The 21,913-nt window shown below is 39.9% G+C and overlaps 1 protein-coding gene across 1 annotated transcript in view; it reads left to right on the forward strand.

Moving 5' to 3' along the window:
- slc15a4 (solute carrier family 15 member 4) overlaps positions 1 to 21,913 on the forward strand; it is a 28,402-nt gene that overhangs the window by 642 nt on the left and 5,847 nt on the right. Inside the window, exons 2-8 of the mRNA XM_028578182.1 lie at positions 64 to 693; positions 2,947 to 3,239; positions 3,963 to 4,104; positions 4,358 to 4,438; positions 6,940 to 7,120; positions 11,109 to 11,267; positions 14,656 to 14,814. Of these exons, the coding sequence (XP_028433983.1) occupies positions 115 to 693; positions 2,947 to 3,239; positions 3,963 to 4,104; positions 4,358 to 4,438; positions 6,940 to 7,120; positions 11,109 to 11,267; positions 14,656 to 14,814 (1,594 nt within the window). The 5' untranslated portion in view covers positions 64 to 114. The remainder of the gene's footprint in view (positions 1 to 63; positions 694 to 2,946; positions 3,240 to 3,962; positions 4,105 to 4,357; positions 4,439 to 6,939; positions 7,121 to 11,108; positions 11,268 to 14,655; positions 14,815 to 21,913) is intronic.

The following is a 21,913-nucleotide window of genomic DNA, read 5'->3' on the forward strand; positions in this document are numbered from 1 at the left end:
TGTTTTCTCTGTGTAAACAGTGATGACAACGTTTGTTTAACCTTCTCTGTATTTTCTTTACAGGCTTAAACTCTTACTAATCAAGAAGAACCTAAACCATTAAATTGGCTGAGAATGGCTAACAACAAGGATGCCAGTGAGAGCACCCCTCTACTGGACTCAGGTTCTGTGAGCAGACCTTCACCTCCTTCAGTTTTCCAGGGAAGAAGACTAGCATGTGCAGCCGTCCTGCTGGCTGAATCGTTAGAAAGGATTGCATTCTACGGCATCACATCTAATCTGGTCCTTTTTCTCACTAGTAATCCCTTTTATTGGGAGGGCACTCAGGCGAGCCAGGCACCCCTGATGTTCATGGGAGTTACTTACCTAATTTCACCATTTGGAGGCTGGTTGGCGGATGCATACCTTGGAAAATTCTGGACAATAGTTTCGAGTTTGATCCTATATTTTCTTGGCATGCTATTTTTCCCTTTTATTTCGAATGAAGACACCAGGATACAAATGTGTGGAGATGAGGTGGCGTTTCCTGTGCAACCTGCTGAGTGTCTGAGCACAAACAGTACCCCTCCAAGCAATGTAACCTGCCCCATCCGTAACCCATATTGTGGCCCAGTAGTCTACAGTGGACTTTTTTTAATTGCATTAGGCGTGGGTACTGTGAAGTCCAACATCACTCCCTTTGGGGCAGATCAGGTAGAGTATGAACAATATTACTTTCAGATCTCAAAGTCTGTTAATAAGGAATGCTGAAAGTAGACATGGAGATTTGTCTTCTGACATAGGCCCGTGTATAAGATTGGGTATGCAGTGTGACATCATGGAGGTCAGACATGTCATGGGATTTGTGTTACACCATGGCAGTTCACTTAGACATGTCCTTCATCGTCATGGCCACTTATAAGTATTTCCATTATAAAGTTGACATTTTAGAGCATAATGTAGAGACTTTGACAATCCCTCTTTCTCTCATTCAGTAATGTACACAAACACTTAAAAACAATGCCTTGAATTATACTTGGGTAGTAATAAGAAGTGAAACACAACACATCTGTTGGTTTGGTGACAGAATAATGTCAGTCCCTCTACAAGAAGCATTCGTAGTCATGGGGAAAGTTCATTAATGGGGTTATTGTTTTTGAAAATAATCTAACCATGAGAGGATAAAACCTTTTCAAAGGGGACTGGCCGGCTGAATATGATTAGTTCTTGAGCTTACTACGCTCATTACAAGATTTTCACCTTTCCTTCAATGCCCCCTTTTGATCACAAACACAATACACAACATCAAGCAAAATCCATACATTGTGAGGAAACAAAAGAGAAGCACAGAAATGGGTACATGTTACAGCGACACACAACAATCTATGGAATAAATCAGCTACGTGTAGCCGGTGCCAGAGATTGTCAAGCAAAAAGTCATTATACAAGTTGACAAAACATGTTACTTTCTTTGCTAAAGATGTAATATGAACTGCATTTTCCCACAAATTCTCAAGCTGAAAATCCTACACAAGTGGCAGCGGGAGCTGTTAGCACTTGAAATTTGCTCGGCTTCTGTTAATGTGGCTTGATTTCTTTCAAAAAAAGCAATTGCTCACCCTTACAGTGTGAAAATTGCCATAGTCAATGTTGTGAGTAGTTTTTTTTTTTTTTTTTTTTTTTTTTAAATTAATATGCACCGTGATCATAGTAATCATGAAGTTACAGTATTACCGGGGCTGCTAAAGCATCTGCGTAGGCAGCTGGTGGTGGATAGAGGAAATTAAAGCAGAGGGTAGGCAACCGTCTCCCTTTTTTGTCCTTTTTATGAGTCACTGCAGAATGTAATGTCTATCAGCCTATGAGCCATACTTCCTGATCATATTCTGTATTTGATGGAGGGTCAACACTGAAACAAGATAGTAAATTAGATGTTTGTCTTGTCTTGACATGAGTAAAGGCTGGAGGGAACACAACCACTTACTCTGATTGATCTTGTGTCAAAACCAAATGTAGAAGCTATAAAAGGACCCTGCTCTTTGTACGCATTATTTTAAAAGGTATTAAAATGGAGTTTTTGGTATCCCATGGCAATCAAGTGGTCAGTTTGATTGTAATGCTTCTTTTTTTCTTTTTTCTTTTTTTTCTTTCATTCGGCAAAGAGGAACCCCAGAAAGATTTATTCTCAGCATTGGCTTGGGAACGCTGTGACATTATCTCCCCAATAGTTAATTGTGGCTGTACCGCTGCATCTTTGGTTCTTATATATAAAAGACATATCCACTTCATCACGCATTGATACAATCTTTTCCTCCACAGGGATAACTGCATCTGCACTGCATCAGTGCCATTAGGAGAATAATATTATTTGCTTGCATAGAATTCATTGCAGTTTTGGTAAGCCAATGGTTTAGACTTTCATAGCAAATTCTGTAAGCAAAATAAGAATAAACAAGTTGCTGTTTATTTTAGTTATCCTTCACCTACGTTATATAAAAGAATCCTCCCTCTCTTGTCTTCTACCAATTTCATATGGCTCTCGAGCCATTCCATGCAACCATAGGGCTGCAAAAAGATTTCACTAATAATTATTATCACACTAAATACAGTAATTTTCATGTGACGTCTAATCCCTGTCAGTTTCAGCATGTGACCATTGTTCCTCTTTATCAGTGCAGTTTATGGAATACATTTAGTCTGGTTGCCTAAGGCAACTGCCTTTTAAATACAAGCTTTGGTCTTCCTGAAATTATTTCCCTCATGTGACTTTAAAAACATGAATATGAGTACACTTCCTGTATAGCTGACCAATGCGGCTAGTTGACAACTGGTATGAAATACAGCTGTAGCGATGTTCAGAGTTCAAAGTCTTTTCTATGAGAATTTTTTTTTTTAACATTCTCCCTGCATGTGTGACCAACATACAATGATGTGATCGTTTGCTGTCGTCCTGTCCTGTGATCTTAGGTCAAAGACCGAGGACCAGAGGCCACGCGCAGATTCTTCAACTGGTTCTACTGGTGCATCAATTTAGGAGCCATCCTGTCTCTGGGAGGCGTGGCCTACATCCAGCAAAACGTTGGCTTTGAAATCGGCTACATCGTTCCCACTGTGTGCCTCGGGGTGTCCTTCCTGGTCTTTCTCCTGGGACATACTGTGTTCATCACCAAGCCTGCTGATGGCAGCGCCTTCACAGATATGTTCAAGATCCTGGGCTTCGCCTGCTGTTCCAAGAAACCAAAGGAGCCTAATCTGCTCCGGTGAGAGCGCCATGTCACTTATGTGTGACAGACATTTTAGAGCATTTATTGTTGTGATGGGAAAAAGATGACATAAAACTGTATTGTCAGGCAGTAAAAGTGGTAAAGTAATTTCCTCAATGACAAACAGCACGCTCACAGTAACTGTGGTGTAGCAAAGCAATCATCAATTTCAATGGGAAGGCTCTTTCCAACTGCAAAGCCAGTATTTTTGTTCAAGGCAAAGTGTAGTGGGATGAAGAAGGTGTTGTTGGTAGACCTTTATGTTAAAGCCGCCCTTGAGCCCCCTGATTAGTTCTTTCCTTTCCACTGGTCCGGGCATTCATCTTCATTCCCTATGGTGAAAAGTTATTCTCAAGTGACTTTGACTTGACTTGACTTTGAACCAAAGCAGCGCAATTGGTTCAGAAACTTGACATTGAATATTTTAAATTGGCCAATCCTGCAGCCTTTCAAGAATTCCATATTAAGACATTTTCTCCAGAGATGTGGATTATAGGCTTTAGAATAAAGTTTCTTTCCTACCTCTAGAAGTGCTTTTATTTAAGAGTAAGATGTTCACAAAAGAGGCTGATTAAGTCTCGCACTTCAAGAGTTTAGAATAATTCTAGTGTATTCTGTTTTTGTTTATTTATTTACGTGTTTATTTCATGTCATCAGTCATACTGTAGCTTTAGATGATGATGATGATGATGGTGATTTTTCTCTCTTATTCCCCTGAAGCAATAAACCAACGCTGCTAGACAGTGCCAAAGTGACCTATGGAGGCAAATATCCAGAAGAGAAAGTAGAGGAAGTGAAATCCCTGTTGAAAATCCTCCCAGTGTTTTTCGCCCTTATCCCATACTGGACTGTGTACTTCCAGGTAAGGGCAACCGATTTTAAATTTGAATCACAATTTATGAGCCGTGTTTCACACAAGAGGAAAAATATGAAGGACTTAAATGTGGAAATAGCTTTCTGGATGCAGATATGCACGTGCATTGTTTTTTTAATACGAGGGAATGCTTTTTTCCTTTTCAACATTGGAGAAGAGCGGTTTTACACCAGGCACCCTGGTGGTCTTAAAGTGGAGAATTACCTCATGCTGAGACTCTAATCTCTTTATTGTGTCGCAGATGCAGACGACGTACATCCTGCAGGGCCTCCATCTGAGGATTCCTAATAGTCCCTCGAACATCACTGATGACCCCCAAAAGGTAATAGAAAGTGGAGACACTCTCGCTCCAAGTACGTGTTTCTTGTTTAATTAAAAAAAAAACATATATTTGCAGTGTGGTGACATGCAGCTACTGTATAATTCCATTGAGTTAAACATACCCGTTTAGAGCTCTAACCTGTCTCCACATCAGTAGGTTTGAACTAGATTTTTTTTTTTTTTCCCTGCTAAAACTAAAGGAGCCAGTAGGTCACTGACACACAATGGTAGGCAACAGCTAGAGGCATCAGCAACGGTTGGTAATGCTGTGGGGATTAAGTCAGAACTTTACGTGGCAGACTAATACCTCGCAGATTAACAACCTGGCTGTGACTGCACCTCTCCACAGCAGCGCCTCCAACTGATTCTTCCTGATTAGTGTTGCTGCTCTACCTGTGTCTCCCTCTGACTGATTGTATGTTATGTCCTGGGTGGAGTTGACGACTGAATCCCCCTCAGTTCCATCACTGATATACGACTCCTCAAAAATCAAAGGTTTAAAAGTGATTGGGAATGTCTAGAATGTTTAGTAGGACACCAGTTCTTTTTGAGCAGGCAGGCTCGAGGTGATAGTGAAGTACACTGACTTCATGGAAATGTGAAGTGATACACTTGACTGTAAACCACACAATCTAACCTAGTGCTGTATATGTGGCACACACACATGACATACTGTATACATACTTTATGTATATTTTTACATTTCACTATAATATGTACATGTCATGTCATGTGAAAAAAGTAGGACACCCATGCTAAAGTTGACTAAAAAGAGGAATAAAAAAAATTATCTTTTGCACATTAATCTTAATGCCTTAATTAAAAAATAAGGAAAAATCCAATCTTTAAGGAAACATATTTTCTTTGTGAATGAATAATATATCGATTTCTTTCTCATTTTTTTTAATTAAGGCATTAAGATCAATTTCCAAAAGATTATTTTTCTTATTGCTCTTTTTAGTCAACTTTAGCATGGGTGTCCTAATTTTTTCACATGACTGTATGAGACCTGTGACACTGAAATGGTCTGACATAGTTCTGTTTACTCATATCCTTCTGCGGTTAACTGTGTTTAAAAACTGTATTGGAATTTTTTTCACATACTGTTTATCTAGCATCAAAAAACGAAACTAAGCCTTTTCAGCTACCAGCCTCGAAACTTCTCCACATCAAAAGGGAAGTGAGATTAGATGCCTCCGTGATTTGCTCCCTCACCTCACCTGACACATTTGCAAAGCTGAACAAACACTGTCTCTTCCCTCAAACAGAGCCCATACTAATTATAATGCCTGGCAATGGGAGGCAGGAGTGAATGAATGTGTTGTAATTAGATCCTGACATTACTCCTCTAATGTACCAGCATGTGCTTCATGTCTCCGTGAACGTGCTATGTATCATTTGCATTCGTAATGGGTTGAACGACATTTTGTGAGGTATTTGTACACGTAATTAACTTTAAATTTAAAACTACCCTTTCATTTATCTTTATGGTATCATATATGATGCATATAGAGAAGTGGCTGCCAACCTCTATGACTAGTATATGCATACAGGATGTATGTGGTCCAGTAGAAAAAGGGGAAGTAGAAAAAGCAGAACGTCATTGCCCACCACAGGCCTGGGGTCTGTTGGGACACCACCGTCATTCATACCAGGCTTTCCTTGGCAAAAAAGAAAGTCTCCCTTAGAACTTTCTATCATTTTGAATATGATAATGCACACATAAGGGAGGAAAACACTCTCTATGGAGCTGCGTATAGATTGCCAGCGGTTATTCCGAGAAATGGAAATTCAGTTTGAGAATAAATGATGCTATCAGAAGTGTTAAACCAGAGACACATCAGGAGCTCAGATGGCACTTGGAATTTGAATTGCAAAAAACACATCTCCAGCAGTTTGCAGTCTTTCATCGCTCACTCAACGAGATATCGCCTTAACTTGTAGGTACTTTGTGTGCGCACAATGGATTTCCTTTCTGATTGATATTTGATCCAGTCTGATTGCACAGTGTAATTATTCCTTTCATAAATTACACTTTATGGTACTATATGTTTTGAATTTCTGCTGAAAACTTTTATTTTGATTTCAGTCAGGTACACTTAGTCCTATATGCCACTACACATTTCATGTATAAGCATGTAACAAAACAATACTACTACTTATGATAATGGAACTAACAACAACAAAAATAACTCTATTAACTATATAACTATTTACTTACTACTATTTTACTTACTTTTAATGTATTGATTTGTATTGTATTTATTTCCTGTGTGCTTTCTTTACTGGGAACTGAATAAATATTTTTCATTTCACAATGTTTGGTTTTTACCACCTGGGGGTGCCAAAGCAATATCAAGCCATATCAAGTACACACACTCACACACATGCACACTCATGTGCACACAAACACTTGTGATCTGTGTTGGAATGCACTGACATTCTCCGTAGTTTGTCATGCTTTGTTGTTTTACCTCATCTTTTCTCCTCTGGATCCCCCAGATGACGTTCCACTTCCCTGCCGCCTGGCTCACCATGTTTGACGCAGTGCTCATCCTTATGCTGATTCCCCTGAAGGACAAAGTGGTGGACCCCATCCTGAAACGCCGCGGCCTGCTGCCTTCCTCTCTGAAGAGGATCGCAGTGGGGATGTTCTTTGTTATGTGGTCAGCCGTGGCAGCGGGTGAGTGCGTACAACAACAGACACGTTCTCTATGCTGTCACATAAGTAGGCCACATGAACACAAATGAAATAACCAAGTTAGCGCTCGTGGTAAATGCCACATGCAATCGGTGCTTCCAAGACAACGAGCAATGCGGCTGTAGTGCCACAGCTACATCATGTAATTTGATTTGAAATACTGTTTTTGTAGGAGCTTTTGAAACCTAATACTAATACGTCAGTTCCTGTCCAACAGCGAGGATACAATATTGTTGCTGATCTGCTCTAAGTATGATTTACAGGTATTTTTTTTTAACTAATGATTGCCTTTACTGTATTTCATTATTGTGAGACTCAGCAGATGGTCTGTCACAGATGTATTAATTGTCCCTGAATCAAAACAGAGTTTTGCCTTGTTTTTTTTCCCTCTCCCTGTAGAGCACAGGGGGAGCTGTGGCATCTTACTGCTCAGGAGCAGAGTGCTGCTTAGTCGTATTCACTTCTACACTGTGACTTATTTTGGAAAATAAAGTCTCAGCCAGGCCGGTCAGGCAGGAGCTGCTGTATTGATACATGCAGGGTGAAATGCTTTGAGAGAGACAAGCCTGGAGGCAGGAAGAAAGCAAATCAGTAACACTCCTGAGAATCAATGCACATTATATTTTCCACAACCCCTGCCCTTTGTCGGATGCACAATACATCCGTCACATAGAATATGAACATGTTCTCTTGTTAGTGACCTTCTAGATATTGACTGGTGCGCTTCAACCAGATTTCCAATTGACTGTTAACGATGCACTGAATCACATTTGACAACAATTGTGTGTGATAATTACATTCTATTGTGAGTTTAATAAATATTGTCTTTTATACAAATTAAAATGAAGATAAATTGGGGACTAACAAATCTACAGAAGTTCAACGTTTTAAATACAGCAAATGATCTGTTGTGATTAGCTGTGTCATTATTGAAATGAACCCTTAAAGCAGCTATTAGAGGTCTGGGCAGCCCTGTTCATTGTTTCAAATGATTTTACTAAGTGCTTATTGAGTCCACATCGGAAAAGCAATTTTGTGTGTGTGTGTGTGTGTGTGTGTGTGTGCATGTGCATGCTGCACACAGATCCTATCAAGTTTCTTTGCAACAAGAACACTGGATCCAAATAAGTTCTTAAAGATAGTTCTCTGAATCCTCATCTGCATAATAAAGTTAGTAATTATTGTCTCTTTACAGTCATCTGGCATGAGAATGTGTAAAAGGCCACATGGTCAACAGACCAATACTGTACGTCTAAAACACGGTATTTAATTGTGGATCAATGTCAGTCTTAAAAAGAAGCATTACATTTTTCATATATGTTAAAAGCTCACCTTATGACACCAAGAGCCTTTTTAATCAGCTCAAATCCAAGTTCACATATTACTAGTGGCATTAAGTGATGAGTATATGTAGACCAAATGTATGATTCATAGATTACCCACCTAACAATCTGTGTGGGGTCTCTTTGTAAGGCTGCACAAGTAATCGCAATTTTATCGAAATCACAATATGAACTAGTGCAATATTCAAATCGCGGGGGAGGTAGGGGGTGGAGCGCAGTATTTGTTAAAGGCAAAATATGTGTCAAACCATTCTAAAATAAAGTATTGTGGTGCTGCCTACTAATCGTATCCTACAGACTAAAGAAAAAATCTCGCAAAAACTCACACTTCAATCATTTATTTTATTTTTCTTTCAAAGAAAATGAGAATAATGATAGAAAAATGGTCATTCCCTCCAATATCGTTAATCATATCGCAATCGCAATATCAGTCAAAAATAATCGCAATTAGATAGTTTCCTAATATCGTGCAGTCCTATCTCTTTGTGTGTTTTGTGTAAGAGAGAGGAAAGGGTGCTGGACTCAACTCTCATCCTTGTGCCTTATTTTAAATTAACATGGAGAAGAAGAGATGAGAAAGTTTTTCGAGGGAGAGTCTTCCTAAATTCTAGCATGTTAATAAAGCCTGACTTCGCCCATCAAAAACATCCTTTTCAATCAGAGACATATGTTAAAAGGTCTTTTAACTAAATCTAATGTGTCTACGTTTTCGGTTTAAAGTAACAATTTCTTTTCAGAGGACATGAGCATTCCTGGAGGGAAAGGTGCTCTAACATGTTCATTTTCTGATGTTCCAAAGCTATTTAGGTATTTACTTTTCCATTTGGCTTCTTGAAAGAGTGCAATCCCTGCATTTGAATTCAGGCAATGCATTCTGAATATTGCAGAAAGTAATTTTCAGTCCTGGGAGTGGAGAGAAAGGGTTTATGATGGTGCAGTGGTGTGGCCATTGGTCACAGAACAGTAGGTGAATACACAACTGCTGTGCAACAAAGTTCTGACCAGGATTTTAGGAGACAAATCAGACGAGTGGATCAAACCTGTACAGCAGTGTACTTTGTAAAATGAGTTATTGAGATACATTATTATTGTTATTGTATCTGCACCTAATTTAAACAATTATTCATCCAAGAATAATTTGAGTTGAGCCTGTGTGCTGTTTATCCCCAGCATTGCCTTGCTTCACATTAATTCAGTTACACACATTGACTCCTGGGAGCTGCCTTACACTGTTATTACATTTTTGAATTGCATTTCCCTCAGCTGGCTTTCTGTGTGTCCTCAGTGCTTATCTGCATCTGTCCACTAGCTGAACTTATGTTGTGTTCACAGACTGACAGATGGGATTGTTGCGAATGACCGAGTGTGGCATCCTTTGCCCAGAGAATAGCCAGTCCGACACATTGCGCTGTCAGCCCGCCACTCTGCGTCCCCAACGTTGGCCACACCGCTGCTGTTCAGAGTTAGAATCACTTTCATCATCTCCATGTGCAACAAACGGCAGGAGTTCTTCATGATGTCATTGGTGCAGCGATATTTCACTGGGTTTCCATTGTGTTCACTGACACGCGTCGCGCAAGGACAGCTAGACTTCCCATGTAGTGCAAAGGGACAGCTGAAGACACGCTTTCTAGCGGACAGTGTTTCTGATCCGCTTTTCATCAGTGTACAACAATCCCAGACTTCAACCATATACCGGGGCCAGCTCTGAAAAGTTGCGCTGACATTGCTTTTGAAGCTTTTTTTTTCTTCTTTTCTTTATAGCATGTTTTATCACATTATTTTAACTGTATATACTAATCTGCTTTGGTTAAAGCTCAATGGCTTTTAGGTGTCCAAAAGCATCTTTATTTTTTCTACAAAAAGCTGGAGCAGTGTTGCCAGGGATCACACTGTCTGATGTGTGATGTTTAGCAAGGAGGAGGAAAAAAAGCAGGGGTGTGTGTTTATAGTGTGAATCTTGCTCTTGGCAGCCCAGTGGCCACACTGCCCGAGATGGACGGCTGGTATTATAGGATAGCCGGATTACAAGGCTTCAACTCCTCTCAAACACAGCATTAAATGTAGTTATGATAGGAGGCTGTCTCTGGTAGTTATCTGGAAATAGCCGCTGGTTACATGATAATAGCTCTATCGAATAAAGCTTTTAAGAGGAGGCAGCCATTGATGACAACTGCTTGGCTCTTATTATTGAACCGTCTGCACTGTTCCATTACTAACTGCCATAATATGGAAGCGTGCAGATGTGATCTTAATGAAGTGGTAGGGTACCCTTAAACCTAGTTAAATGCTTAATGGACTGTCACTGAATCCTCTTACTCTGACAGTGTTAGGCTGTTTGTTGGTGTCATGGACTACTTAAACAAGCGTTTCTCCATCCTGACTGAAATATACAAGCCTTTAAGTTCACCCGCTGCCCTGTTTGCATTTATTCTTTATTTTAGTATGTTGCAGAGTTTTAGCTGATAACGTGTGTGTGTGTGTGTGTGTGTGTGTGTGTGTGTGTGTGTGTGTGTGTGTGTGTGTGTGTGTGTGTGTGTGTGTGTGTGTGTGGTGTTTCTAATATTTCTAACATTTACCCTCAGCTAACTGCGCTCATGTGCATTTCTTTCTGTCTGCCCTCTCAGGTATTTTGGAGACCAAACGCCTGGAGATCATCAAATCAAATGGTACCATTGACCAGGTGCTTGGCAAAGTTGTCTTCTACGCGGCAGATTTACCCATATGGTGGCAAGTGCCTCAATATGTGCTGATAGGAATCAGCGAAATTTTTGCCAGCATTGCAGGTACAGTTGTTTGACATCTCCTGTGTCTCATTTAGCACAGCAGTCAGGTGATGAAGTGATGATTAAAAGCTATGACTTTGCTCCAGCCACTGACCATCCGCACAGCTTCCTTTGCTTGTTGTCCGAACAAATACAGTACAGTAGACACACACGTATGCAACTTTACACTGTACCATGTGTCCCTGAGGGTATAATCACATTGGCAACACAATTAACGTAACATCAACTTTTAACCTCTGTGTTCAGCCGGTCGGTGTGTGTTGACATTTACCACACACAATCACATTGTGTACTCACAATACACTGCATTGCAAGTTCTACTCTTAATTATCATATCAGCGCCCTACCCCAGACACACTGTTCACAGAGACATATTACACTTGAATACACAGAATATTAATTATCAGTACACCATATTGAGGGTGCATCATTGATTTGCAAGATCACTCACAATGGTCCAATACAACCAGAGATATTGCATGATGTAAAGGGTATAACAAAAATATCTCTCACTGTAGAGCACAGACACAATATGATTCATCTCCATTGGTGTGTTGGCAGCCAAAGTTCCAAAGGCAGATGGCTTAAAACCTTGGCACAATAAGCCAAAACTATCTGCATGACTCACCTAGAGTGTGACTTGGGTAAATTCATTCATTCTTTCTGGAATGCCCTGAGTTTTGTAATAATTATTTTGTGACCTTAGAAGCTATATAGATATATAATCTTCTATCTACTTACAGAATATATGATAAATTATTTGAAAATGTCACAATTGTAAGCACTTGGACCAACTTTTTCACAAGGAAGCTTGTGTTTTTGTGTGTGTGTGTGATCACTGTTGCTGCTCACATGATTCACCCCAGTAAAAATTATTCAAAGAGACATGCTCATCAATATGAGGCCACCCATAATCCTTCACTGGAAATGTAGCAGTGTTTGCTTTCCCCCGGAGAAATAGATTCCCGATTCTTCTCCAGAAAATGATTAAAAATAAAAGCTTTGAATCAAAGCAGGTCAGAATAGTTCATGTTGGAAGTGACAGCTGCAGACTTCTTTTTGATACTTTCAGGCTATCAGCTGAAAACGGCTGCAAGCCAGCTTTCTTCTTCTTCTTTTGTTGTCTGTGTGTGCCCTGACCTAAACAGGAAATGCCATTTCATTAAACGCTATGAGAAGTAAGGCCACATTGCCCCAGTAATACAATAATGTGACAAAGTGAGAAATTGCTCTAATGTTATATGAAATAGTGGCGGCAAAATCTGAGCCAAGAATGCAAGCAACAGCAACAATATTCTCCTTTTATTAAAAGAGGGGAAATTTGTGTCTGTGAGAAATGCACTGAACGTGATAAAGAAGCATCAGAAATCTGCCTTGCATTGTGTTTATCGCTCTGTTGTGTGTCTATAGTTTTTTTCTTTTCTCCTTTTTTATGTCTTTTCTTCTAGAGTCATGAACATGGCTTCAGGCTTCAGGCCTCACTTATCTTAGTGATTGGAGTTTGTTAAGACCTGCAGCCATGATTGAGTCATTCTCCTATTACTACGGGTCATGCTGTTGTAGGCTCTTCTATATAGCACTCACTTTATTTCTACATCAAGAATGAAGATTGAACCATTAATATGTAAGACTGTTTTTTTTTCCTCCTCACCACAGTGGAAAGATTATCAAGCCGATCCAGTCACTGCAGGGTGTTTGTACGAATGAACCTTCACATTTGTCATCTTTTGGTTTAAAATCCATGGATACTGAAATGTGTTTAATAATCTTGGGTATTATAAAGCCTTTAAACAGAACTCTATAAGGCTCCTTTAAAACACTGGAATTTGCACAAAAACTATCAGGGTCCCTATGAAAGTCAAATCCAGACATAACAAAGCTATAGGGATCCTTAAAATAAACTTACTCTCCCCTCTCTCTCTCCATACCATCCCACAAGGCTTACTTCAAGGAAAATTGGCTGACAGAATTGTGACATATGTCTGGTTAAGAGGAGTATTTTCCCTTCGTCTTCTTCTGTTTGAATAAATTTGTGTAAAACCTCCGGTGCCGTCAAACTTCCTCGCTGCAATCCCCCATCTTGTAGGACGATGGGTAATTCTTTGCTTGTACACCACCCAAGTTTGTCTGCTTTAAGGCATTAAGAATATGCAAAATATGTTTGCGAAATGATTCCTTACTGCATTTTAGTTATTTATTGCACTTTTGAAAATGTTAAAGGATAAATGTATTTTCTGAGAAAGAAAAATCACCCTTCCAACAATGCCCTTGGGTGGAAAGAATTATATATACATTTCAAATTCAATCCCTTCTTTTCTCTTTTTCTCAAATACTTCTGCCTCTATGGTCAAGAAAGCTCAAGCTCATTTTGATTCTTCCTTAAATTATTGTTGACACGGACAGACAAGAGCTAGATATATATACATAAAGTCTGAATATACTGTCCTCTTTACTTGGCAGAGCTGTATCTGAGGATCCTCACAAACCTTTGCAGTAGCTTGTGATTTGCATAGCTTTTTTTTTTTTGCTATCGAAAGGTTAGCTTTGGATATAAACAAATGTATCGTAACTTTCTGAAAGGTCATTCATGCTATCCACTGTGTAATAACCTTATGTTTGCCATGCTCTTATCTTATTCCTTTTCTTCTGAAGCTTTTTTTTTTGCACGACTAGCGCAGGTATCTAACTGCTCGTCACATTAATTTGTGCAATGTCCCCCCCCAAGGAAGGCCTTAAACGGCAAATATATTTAACTGCAGCTCCCTAATCTCTCCAGACAGATGTAGCTATAGGGCCTCATTTTAAAAATCACATGTTTGAGGTGCCATGAAATGAGCAATGTCAGCTTGCTGGCAGACAGATCTCTCTGCCAATAAGAAACATATTTGATGTTTCTTTCCTACTCATCTTTCTTCCTCTGAGGTCCCTTGCCCATTTTCTCAGTCCCTTTCTTTCTTTCATCACACAGAACATTCTTCGTGATGTGTTCTCCAGATTTTATTCTGAGACCAGTACCAAGCCGAGTAGATACCCAACCAACAATGTCACCACAGACCAGTGCCACGGTGGAAAATTAGCTGCCAAGCAGCTGCCGAGGAAGCCTTTTTGGTCTGACATACAATATACTAAAAAGAAAACAGTCACTGTCAACAAAACCCCATCATGTAACATAAATGCATAAAGACGGATATTATACCTGAGTAGTGTTACCTTGTTTGCACCACTGTCACAGACATGAAATCGACAGTATGTGTCATGACTAAATGGCATGATATTGCCGGCTACATTACACTATCAGTGGCTGTAGCATGTACAGTTAATAGCCTGAACTATCTGTATTCCCTACATATTCCACAAGAAATATCTGTTTTTTAACTCTTTGTTGCAGGTCTGGAGTTTGCCTATTCTGCAGCCCCCAAGTCCATGCAGAGTGCCATCATGGGGCTCTTCTTTTTCTTCTCTGGGATTGGCTCCTTCGTGGGCTCCGGTTTGTTGGCTATTGTCTCCCTCAAGGAGATCGGCTGGATGTCATCCCACAAAGACTTTGGTAAGACAATACAGTAGCTTATACACTTATACAGAAATTTCTGCAGTCATTGTTGCAAGCCACACAAGAGGTAGAAAACGTAAAGAATGAAAGCAGCTATAATCAGTATTTTTATAATAAAAAAATGAGTCAATTGAGGTGTTTGTAATGTGAAAGGGGTCGCTTGTATTGCTGACCCCGCTGAGAATTATCACCTGACTGCTGTTTCTGCCAGCTCGACGGAGCTTTATAGCTTCTTTCAGCCAATCGCTTTGGTTTGTTTTTCGGCCTACAACTACTTACTGTTTTGGTTTGAGTCTCACTGCTCTCACAGCATCATTTTCAGCCTCAGCAGACATCGGTTTTGAACGCTCTAAAAACCCACTAACCACTACCTGCTCAGCATCAAACGGACAAAGTTAGCAACTAGCTGGTGAATATAATGAAACTTTTAGCCGCTAAAGAGCCAGATATTTCCCCCGGAGATGGTGGAGACCAAGCAGAGCTAAAAGGAGAGTGAATATTTAACTTAGAATCACTAGGTAGTCAGAAACACAACTCCACATGAATGCTAACAAAAAAACGTGATAATATTTCAGTGTTTACAGTTAGGTTCAGCCACCCAAACAATCACTTATTCCAGGTTTAAAGCTCAACATGTTTTTTATTTGATCAATCATCATTCTATACCACTTCCATAATGGGAATCGTGACTCTCCATGCAGGAGAGACATGAGATGGGTTTGCATGTACTTAAACTTAAAGAATGATGCTCTCTTCAAAAAATCTCCAGCACAGAGGTGATTGATCTTTATCTTTATACAGTTTTCTCAGGGCTGTCCATAATCCCCCTGAATTAAGCATTACAGTTTCAAGCCTGCTGTTAGATGCTCAGTGCATGTGGAGTGCACTATTGACTTCGCACATCGACAGACTGTATGTATGGACTCGTAGTAGAATTGTTGGTATTGATTTAGAATGCAGTACGTTTTTTTTCTTTCAGGGACGTACCTTAAGAATGCTTATAGCTTGTGCTGCTTTTAAATCCACTTAAAGAATTTGTAAATTAGATGCAGAGGGGTAGGACAACACTCTGTGCAGTTCTTTTGTGTTAAAAGTATTTCCCATAATAAATAGACACGTCAGACTAACGACAAAAGGTTTGTGTAAATCTGTCCAAGTGGTAGAAGGAATAGTGTGGTGTTGGCAGCAGATGGATGGGCTCCCTAGCGTGAGGAGCCTCCCAACCCAGATGCACTTTTCCCTGAGCATGCGGTAAATAAGCCAACACTGTAAATTGTTTACCCACGAACACCTAATAGCTCATTAATACAGCGTGCCGACAGGTAGGAAGGTACTTTTGATGATGTTAGCACTGGAAGATGCTTGGCACGCTTCATAAATCCATCCTTTGCTCAGCCTTGCTTCACTTGAGGGGCAGTTAAACTAGAGCCGGATTGCATGTAAGACTATTTTTGCTTTCCAAAACATGTCATTTAAAAGGTGAGCTGCAGAAATGGAACAAAACATCCTCCTGGCACGGCACAAAGGCTTAGGCGTTAAGTACAGTCAGGAATCATGCAGTCTGTTTTTCACAGTTTGTTGGATGTTAGCTTCTTCCACATCTCACGGCTCTCTAGGTGGAATGGATTCAACTTATTTCCATGGCTGCGGGCAAAATAGTGTGCAGTAAACAGCATATTGGGTGAGCTGTGCTAAGTTGTAGCGAGCTCTATGGGCCCGAAGACAGATGAGCAACATTAATCACAGGCTGGGGGTCTGATTATATAGCCCTGGATCTCTTAAGTAAAGCTGTCCCTGGAGCATTACATGGAGATGGCACTGCTAGTCTGGCATCACACTGGTGGATGCTCAGCTCCCCTGTCACGCTGTTGCTCCGTCTCTCCCTGCTTTGCACTTACTTATGTTATTTAGAATGAGGAAAGTGTCATATGACGAGGCCATCAAGTCTGTCCTTTGTTACGGTATTACAAGCTGGTTTGGTAAAGACGGCAGTGAAGATCGACCCAAGGGATTTTTCCTTTTTAATTTCAACAGTGTACATGTTATAGTGAATAGTGTGGTTGTTTCAGTTTAGGCCAATGTTTGCACATGATGTGTGTGATTTTATATACTTAATGTGGCTTTTTGTGACAATTTGAATGATGGTCCTAATAAGAAGAAAACGTTCATTGCAGCTACATTGTAGCCTATTGGCTCAACTATTCTGTCCTCTTTTTGTTCATAATGAGACACTATAAAAGCAAACGATTGACATAAAGGATTTTTTTATATGAAATATTCAACATAATGTTTGCAGTTAATCCTCAATTTACACCCCATGCAAAAGAAACGTTAATTAATTAAGAAATTAAAGAACAATGCTAGTTGCAGCCATATACAGGCATTTGTCAACAGAGAATTGAAGTACAACTATATGAAATGTATATAGCATAATCCCAACTGTGTCAGGTATACATGTTTGTAAATGTTATTTGTTTAACAAACCCATATTGCAAGAACATTACCAAAGAAAAAGTAGCCTCTTCATATGGTCTCATGCCAGCCTCTTGTTCTGGGAGTTCATAATCTCCATAAACGAATGACTTTCCCGTTTGGTGTGTCGGAGTGCAAAACCACATGTGCGACTTAAAGCCCGTGGCATTAGTCTGCAAAGCAGTGGTGAAAATGCTTATACAATATTTCAACCACATCTTCCCAAGTTCATGTGTTGAAACGATTGATCATTCAGATCCCACGGCACATTGTTTGCCCACTATGGTTACATCTGGTTGAGTATTCATCCATCACACTCTCTTTTTTTTTTGTATAGGCCTTTTATACATCATCTCATCCTTTACGGCTTGAGCGATTTTTTTTTTTTTTTTTTTTTTTTCTTCACCTCATGAGCCAAGTCGATCAAAGATCAACCTTTATTTCCTTTACAAGCATTATCCTTTACACAAGTGGAGCTTTTTGTTTCTAGAAAATGTCTTTTGTTGTATTTAAATTGTTCAGCCTTTGTGAGAGTATCATTCACTCAACATTGTTTTTTGTGAACCGATATGGTCACGTGACAGGAAACGGCCTTTTTCTTTCACCAGTGTTCAAGTCCTGACTGATCTTACATTCTATTTCTGGGATGTGTTTAGACACTCAGAGCAAGCTGACATTAGCACATCCTGCTCCTGAAGATCACACATAGTGAAATGTCAATGTTTTAATGGATGCCTTTAATGTCAGCCCTGGGAAATTTCACATGAATTCTTATTCTGTCTGAAAGGGCTCTTTTTGAAAATGTCATTTTTGGTTTGAGTGTTAGACATGCCAGAGGCAACAGAGGGCAAACAGAAATAGTTAGCATGTTATGGCCATGTACAAAATTCCGGCATCAATCATAACATTTTTTTTTATCAGCAATAGGGGAGCTGCAGAAAATAACTACATTTATAGCTGAAACAGACATGCATCGATTCCCCTCTGATTTCATTCTGAGGATGGCATTGAATGCATTGAAGCATTAAAATGTTGGGTCATTGCGCTAAAGGTCTGGATAAATTAATCAATTCTTCAAACATTAAATTGATATTGACCTGTTTCATGTGGACTCACATGGTCTGCTCAAACTCACTTGCAGGTAGATTGTTCTGCAAGTTTATATCACTCAGATATTATATGGTTGAGCACTTCTGTTGGTGCATTTAGTGTAATCACAGTCATCATTTACTAACTCACAGCTGTAATACAGCACCACGTCCCAAAAAAATCTTAACAACTCTTGCTCCAAAATACTCACTACATCACTTTTCTCCCCCATTCTATCATTGTATTTTATATATAGTGTAAGGGCCCAGATCCAAAATTTAACATACCGGTACCATCTGAGTGGGCAAATTCTAGATGTGATTTTTTAATTACTATACATCAATAGATTATATTTTGATATGCTAGACCTTACTGACTAGCAGCTTATTAGTGGTTGTCACCTCTTAAAATAATGGACTGCTGTGGTTCAAAACCGGGAAAGTGCCTTCCCTGGAAGCGGCTTGGTAGCGGTGCGTTTCCCCCGACTCGTTTCCTGGTTCTCCGTAAACAACATGAAATCAAGGAGAGGGTTAACTTTTCTTGCTACAGATTTCCCACCTTGGTCAGAAAACACAGGGGAGACACTTTAATCGCCGTCACTCTCTCACTTCTCCCTCGCTCTACCACACGCTCCCCACACACACACACACATGCCGGCTCGACGCACACAGCAGCGCACTAGTACAAACATCACTTACGTGGGTTATGGCGAAAGCTCTTTGTGGAGACTGTGCAGGACCATAAAACGGCCTTAACTGACTTCAGGCCTCAACACCAACCGCTGTTTTCACAGAGACAAGGCTCTAGCGCACCTTGGATAGTCCTGCTTCTAGCTAAAAAACCCTAACTCCTATTGCTTAATGTTTAACACCCAGCTGAACATCCTGTGCAAGAATGGTGTGTGTTGTGTAAGAAATGCGAGGATTGTAGCTGTCCGAAAAGGACCTGTTTCTGTTCTCCTGGTATTTCTGGTATGATTTAATACAGGACGCTGTGTGGCAGTTGGTGGACACCGCTTCACTTGGAAGCTCACTGGGCCTCATGTGAAAGTCTGTTTGCCTCCCTAAGTACATTGTTAGAAAGGGCACAACGTTGTGCATTTTTCTCCCTACAGTTTTTTGACCAAAATGTAGGAACGTTTGTGCTGGTCGCAGACATGTAACCATGGAATCCACCGGACCTAAACTTTTGGCTCTGTTCACACCAACTGCTGATAGAAACAATGAAAAGAAATATATGGAAAGACGCAAACGGTTCCCTGATTGTTACCTGCTCTGTGCCGCATATATTTGACACCACAAACATAAAAACTACATCAATGCGTTTGCCAGACTTTTATCTCTATTGTGATGATAATATTTTTGCCATTTGGACCCACGGTTTTTGAATTACAGAACAAATTTGCCGCCAGCATAACTGTAAACTGTTTGGGCCCTTTTTTTGTGGCGGCGCAACAACCAGCACAAGCTGCGCTTTGACTTTAAAATTCACTTTGCTCCTCTTTGTGGTATTTTAGTGCCTGTGGGAGGAAAGGCCTAAACAGGTGGGAGGTTCATTCAGATGAGGCAGTGGAAAGCAAGTTGTTGGTATTTTGGTAGAAAATGGGTCTGAGACATTACACTGAGAATATTTGTCTCAAAACCACGTTTGTTTCTGGCTGCAATCTGATGATTTTATCATCAACAGCAGATCAAATACTTGGAGCAAATGCACAGCAATAATGGAATAATGCTTAAAATCTAAATGAAAAATGTAAATGAAACACTTCCCAGCCAGTAGATGCATTTGAATAGGTGCCTAGAAATGCGTTCAATGCAAAAAAGTTCAATGTGGTTCAAGTAAATCCATCTGCACTGATCTATAAATTAATGAGTGATTCTTACAGTATCTGTTGTCCACTGCTGCTTTATACTGTATGAAAAACTTCTCCTTCAGTTCATTAAGTCCCTGCAGCCGTCCGAAGTAGTGATAGAGCGATTTTATTGGCCGGCCGATATACCGGGCCGATATTTGCGTTTTTGCTGCTGCAAAAGAAGAAAAATATAACAATTTAAAACGTTGGAAAAAGCAAAAACAAACCTACAATGCACCCATATGCAGTGCACCCATCCATATGATGCACATTGCACGCATCATTTGGGTGATATGAATGTAAGATGATTACAGGAGTCTTTTTCAGAAAGCAGGTTTAGTGAAAACTCTGATTTTGTTAACCCCGAGATGAGGGAAACTCTGGGTTTTCTGTTTCAGAAAGAAAGGTAACTTAACCTCAGAGTCAGTAACTATGGTAACTGAGTCTGTGAACCTAACCTGGTTGGGAGCAAGTTTTCTTCAAGAAACTCAAGGTTTCTTCTCACTCATTTCCTCATTCATTCATTCAGTCTGTATCAGGCGCATTTTAATGCAGTTTATCTGCATGAATAAAAAAAAACGTATTGGTTTATGTTGTTTATGTATAAAAGTTTTTTTCTCAAACATGTCATGTCCTTTTGTGGACAATCCCGTTGATGAAAAAGCTCTATTACTTCACTGAGAGTTTACATCGGGGAGATGATATTGAGTCCCGACTATAGGTGTATTTTCATTTCCACATAACCGATTTTAAGAGGTATTTTTTATCACAGTCCATTAGATACCTTATCCGTCCTCATATCACTAACTTCAACCATCGTGGACAGACTTTAACATCCAAGCAGATTCTTTGTGTCGCATTACGTTTTTTGCAAACGGCAGTTTTCTTTATAACATTGGTGATGCGGATCATAGCCTACTGTAATAGTAAAGCCACTGTATGCAGAGCCGTCAGAAAAGTGTGACTCGCTCTGAAATGTTTTTTAAACGTTTTTGTAGTATTAAAAACCAGTGAGAGACATTAAAAAGAAATAAATGATTATAAATTATAGTTCTGTTAATGATCATGATGCTGCAGCCTCAGAATGGGATTAGTATAGTTTACGTTTTTGCCCGCAGGATTGCACCTAAATGAAATTATAGATACACACAGAGTTTGTTTAACCTCCTTCGTGAAACGGACCCCAGAAGTGACACTGATCTGTGTTTTTGTTTATTATTTTTAAAGAAATGGCAGAGCGGGGGCCTGTTTCACAAACGCAGAATATATAAATCCAGGATAACTGATAAAGCGAGACTTGACCTAGTCTAACCTGTGCATCCTGGCTTGGTGCGTTTCACGAAGGCCAAGCCAGGCTGAGGACGAGCGACTAGGTCGAGCCAGGCTGAAGTCATTCAGATAGATGCGCGTCCACGGCTTTCCTCAAAAGACCGCGAGGTCGATCACAGATTTACTGATGCCAAAATGGAGAATACGCATTGTACGTACTATATACAGAGTGAGCAGCAGCTTCTTATGGAAGTATGATGACGTGAAACACATTATTTGTATAAAAAGAAAAGAAACACATCTCCTGTAATGAAACAGCGAGAGAAAGCGAGGCAGATGATTGCAGACTGACTGAATGCGTAAGTAGTAAGTAAGTAATGCGTAAGATTAGGCTACTAATCATTTGCACAAATT

The sequence above is a fragment of the Perca flavescens genome, chromosome 5, assembly GCF_004354835.1.
Source record: "Perca flavescens isolate YP-PL-M2 chromosome 5, PFLA_1.0, whole genome shotgun sequence".
Classification (NCBI taxonomy): domain Eukaryota; kingdom Metazoa; phylum Chordata; class Actinopteri; order Perciformes; family Percidae; genus Perca; species Perca flavescens.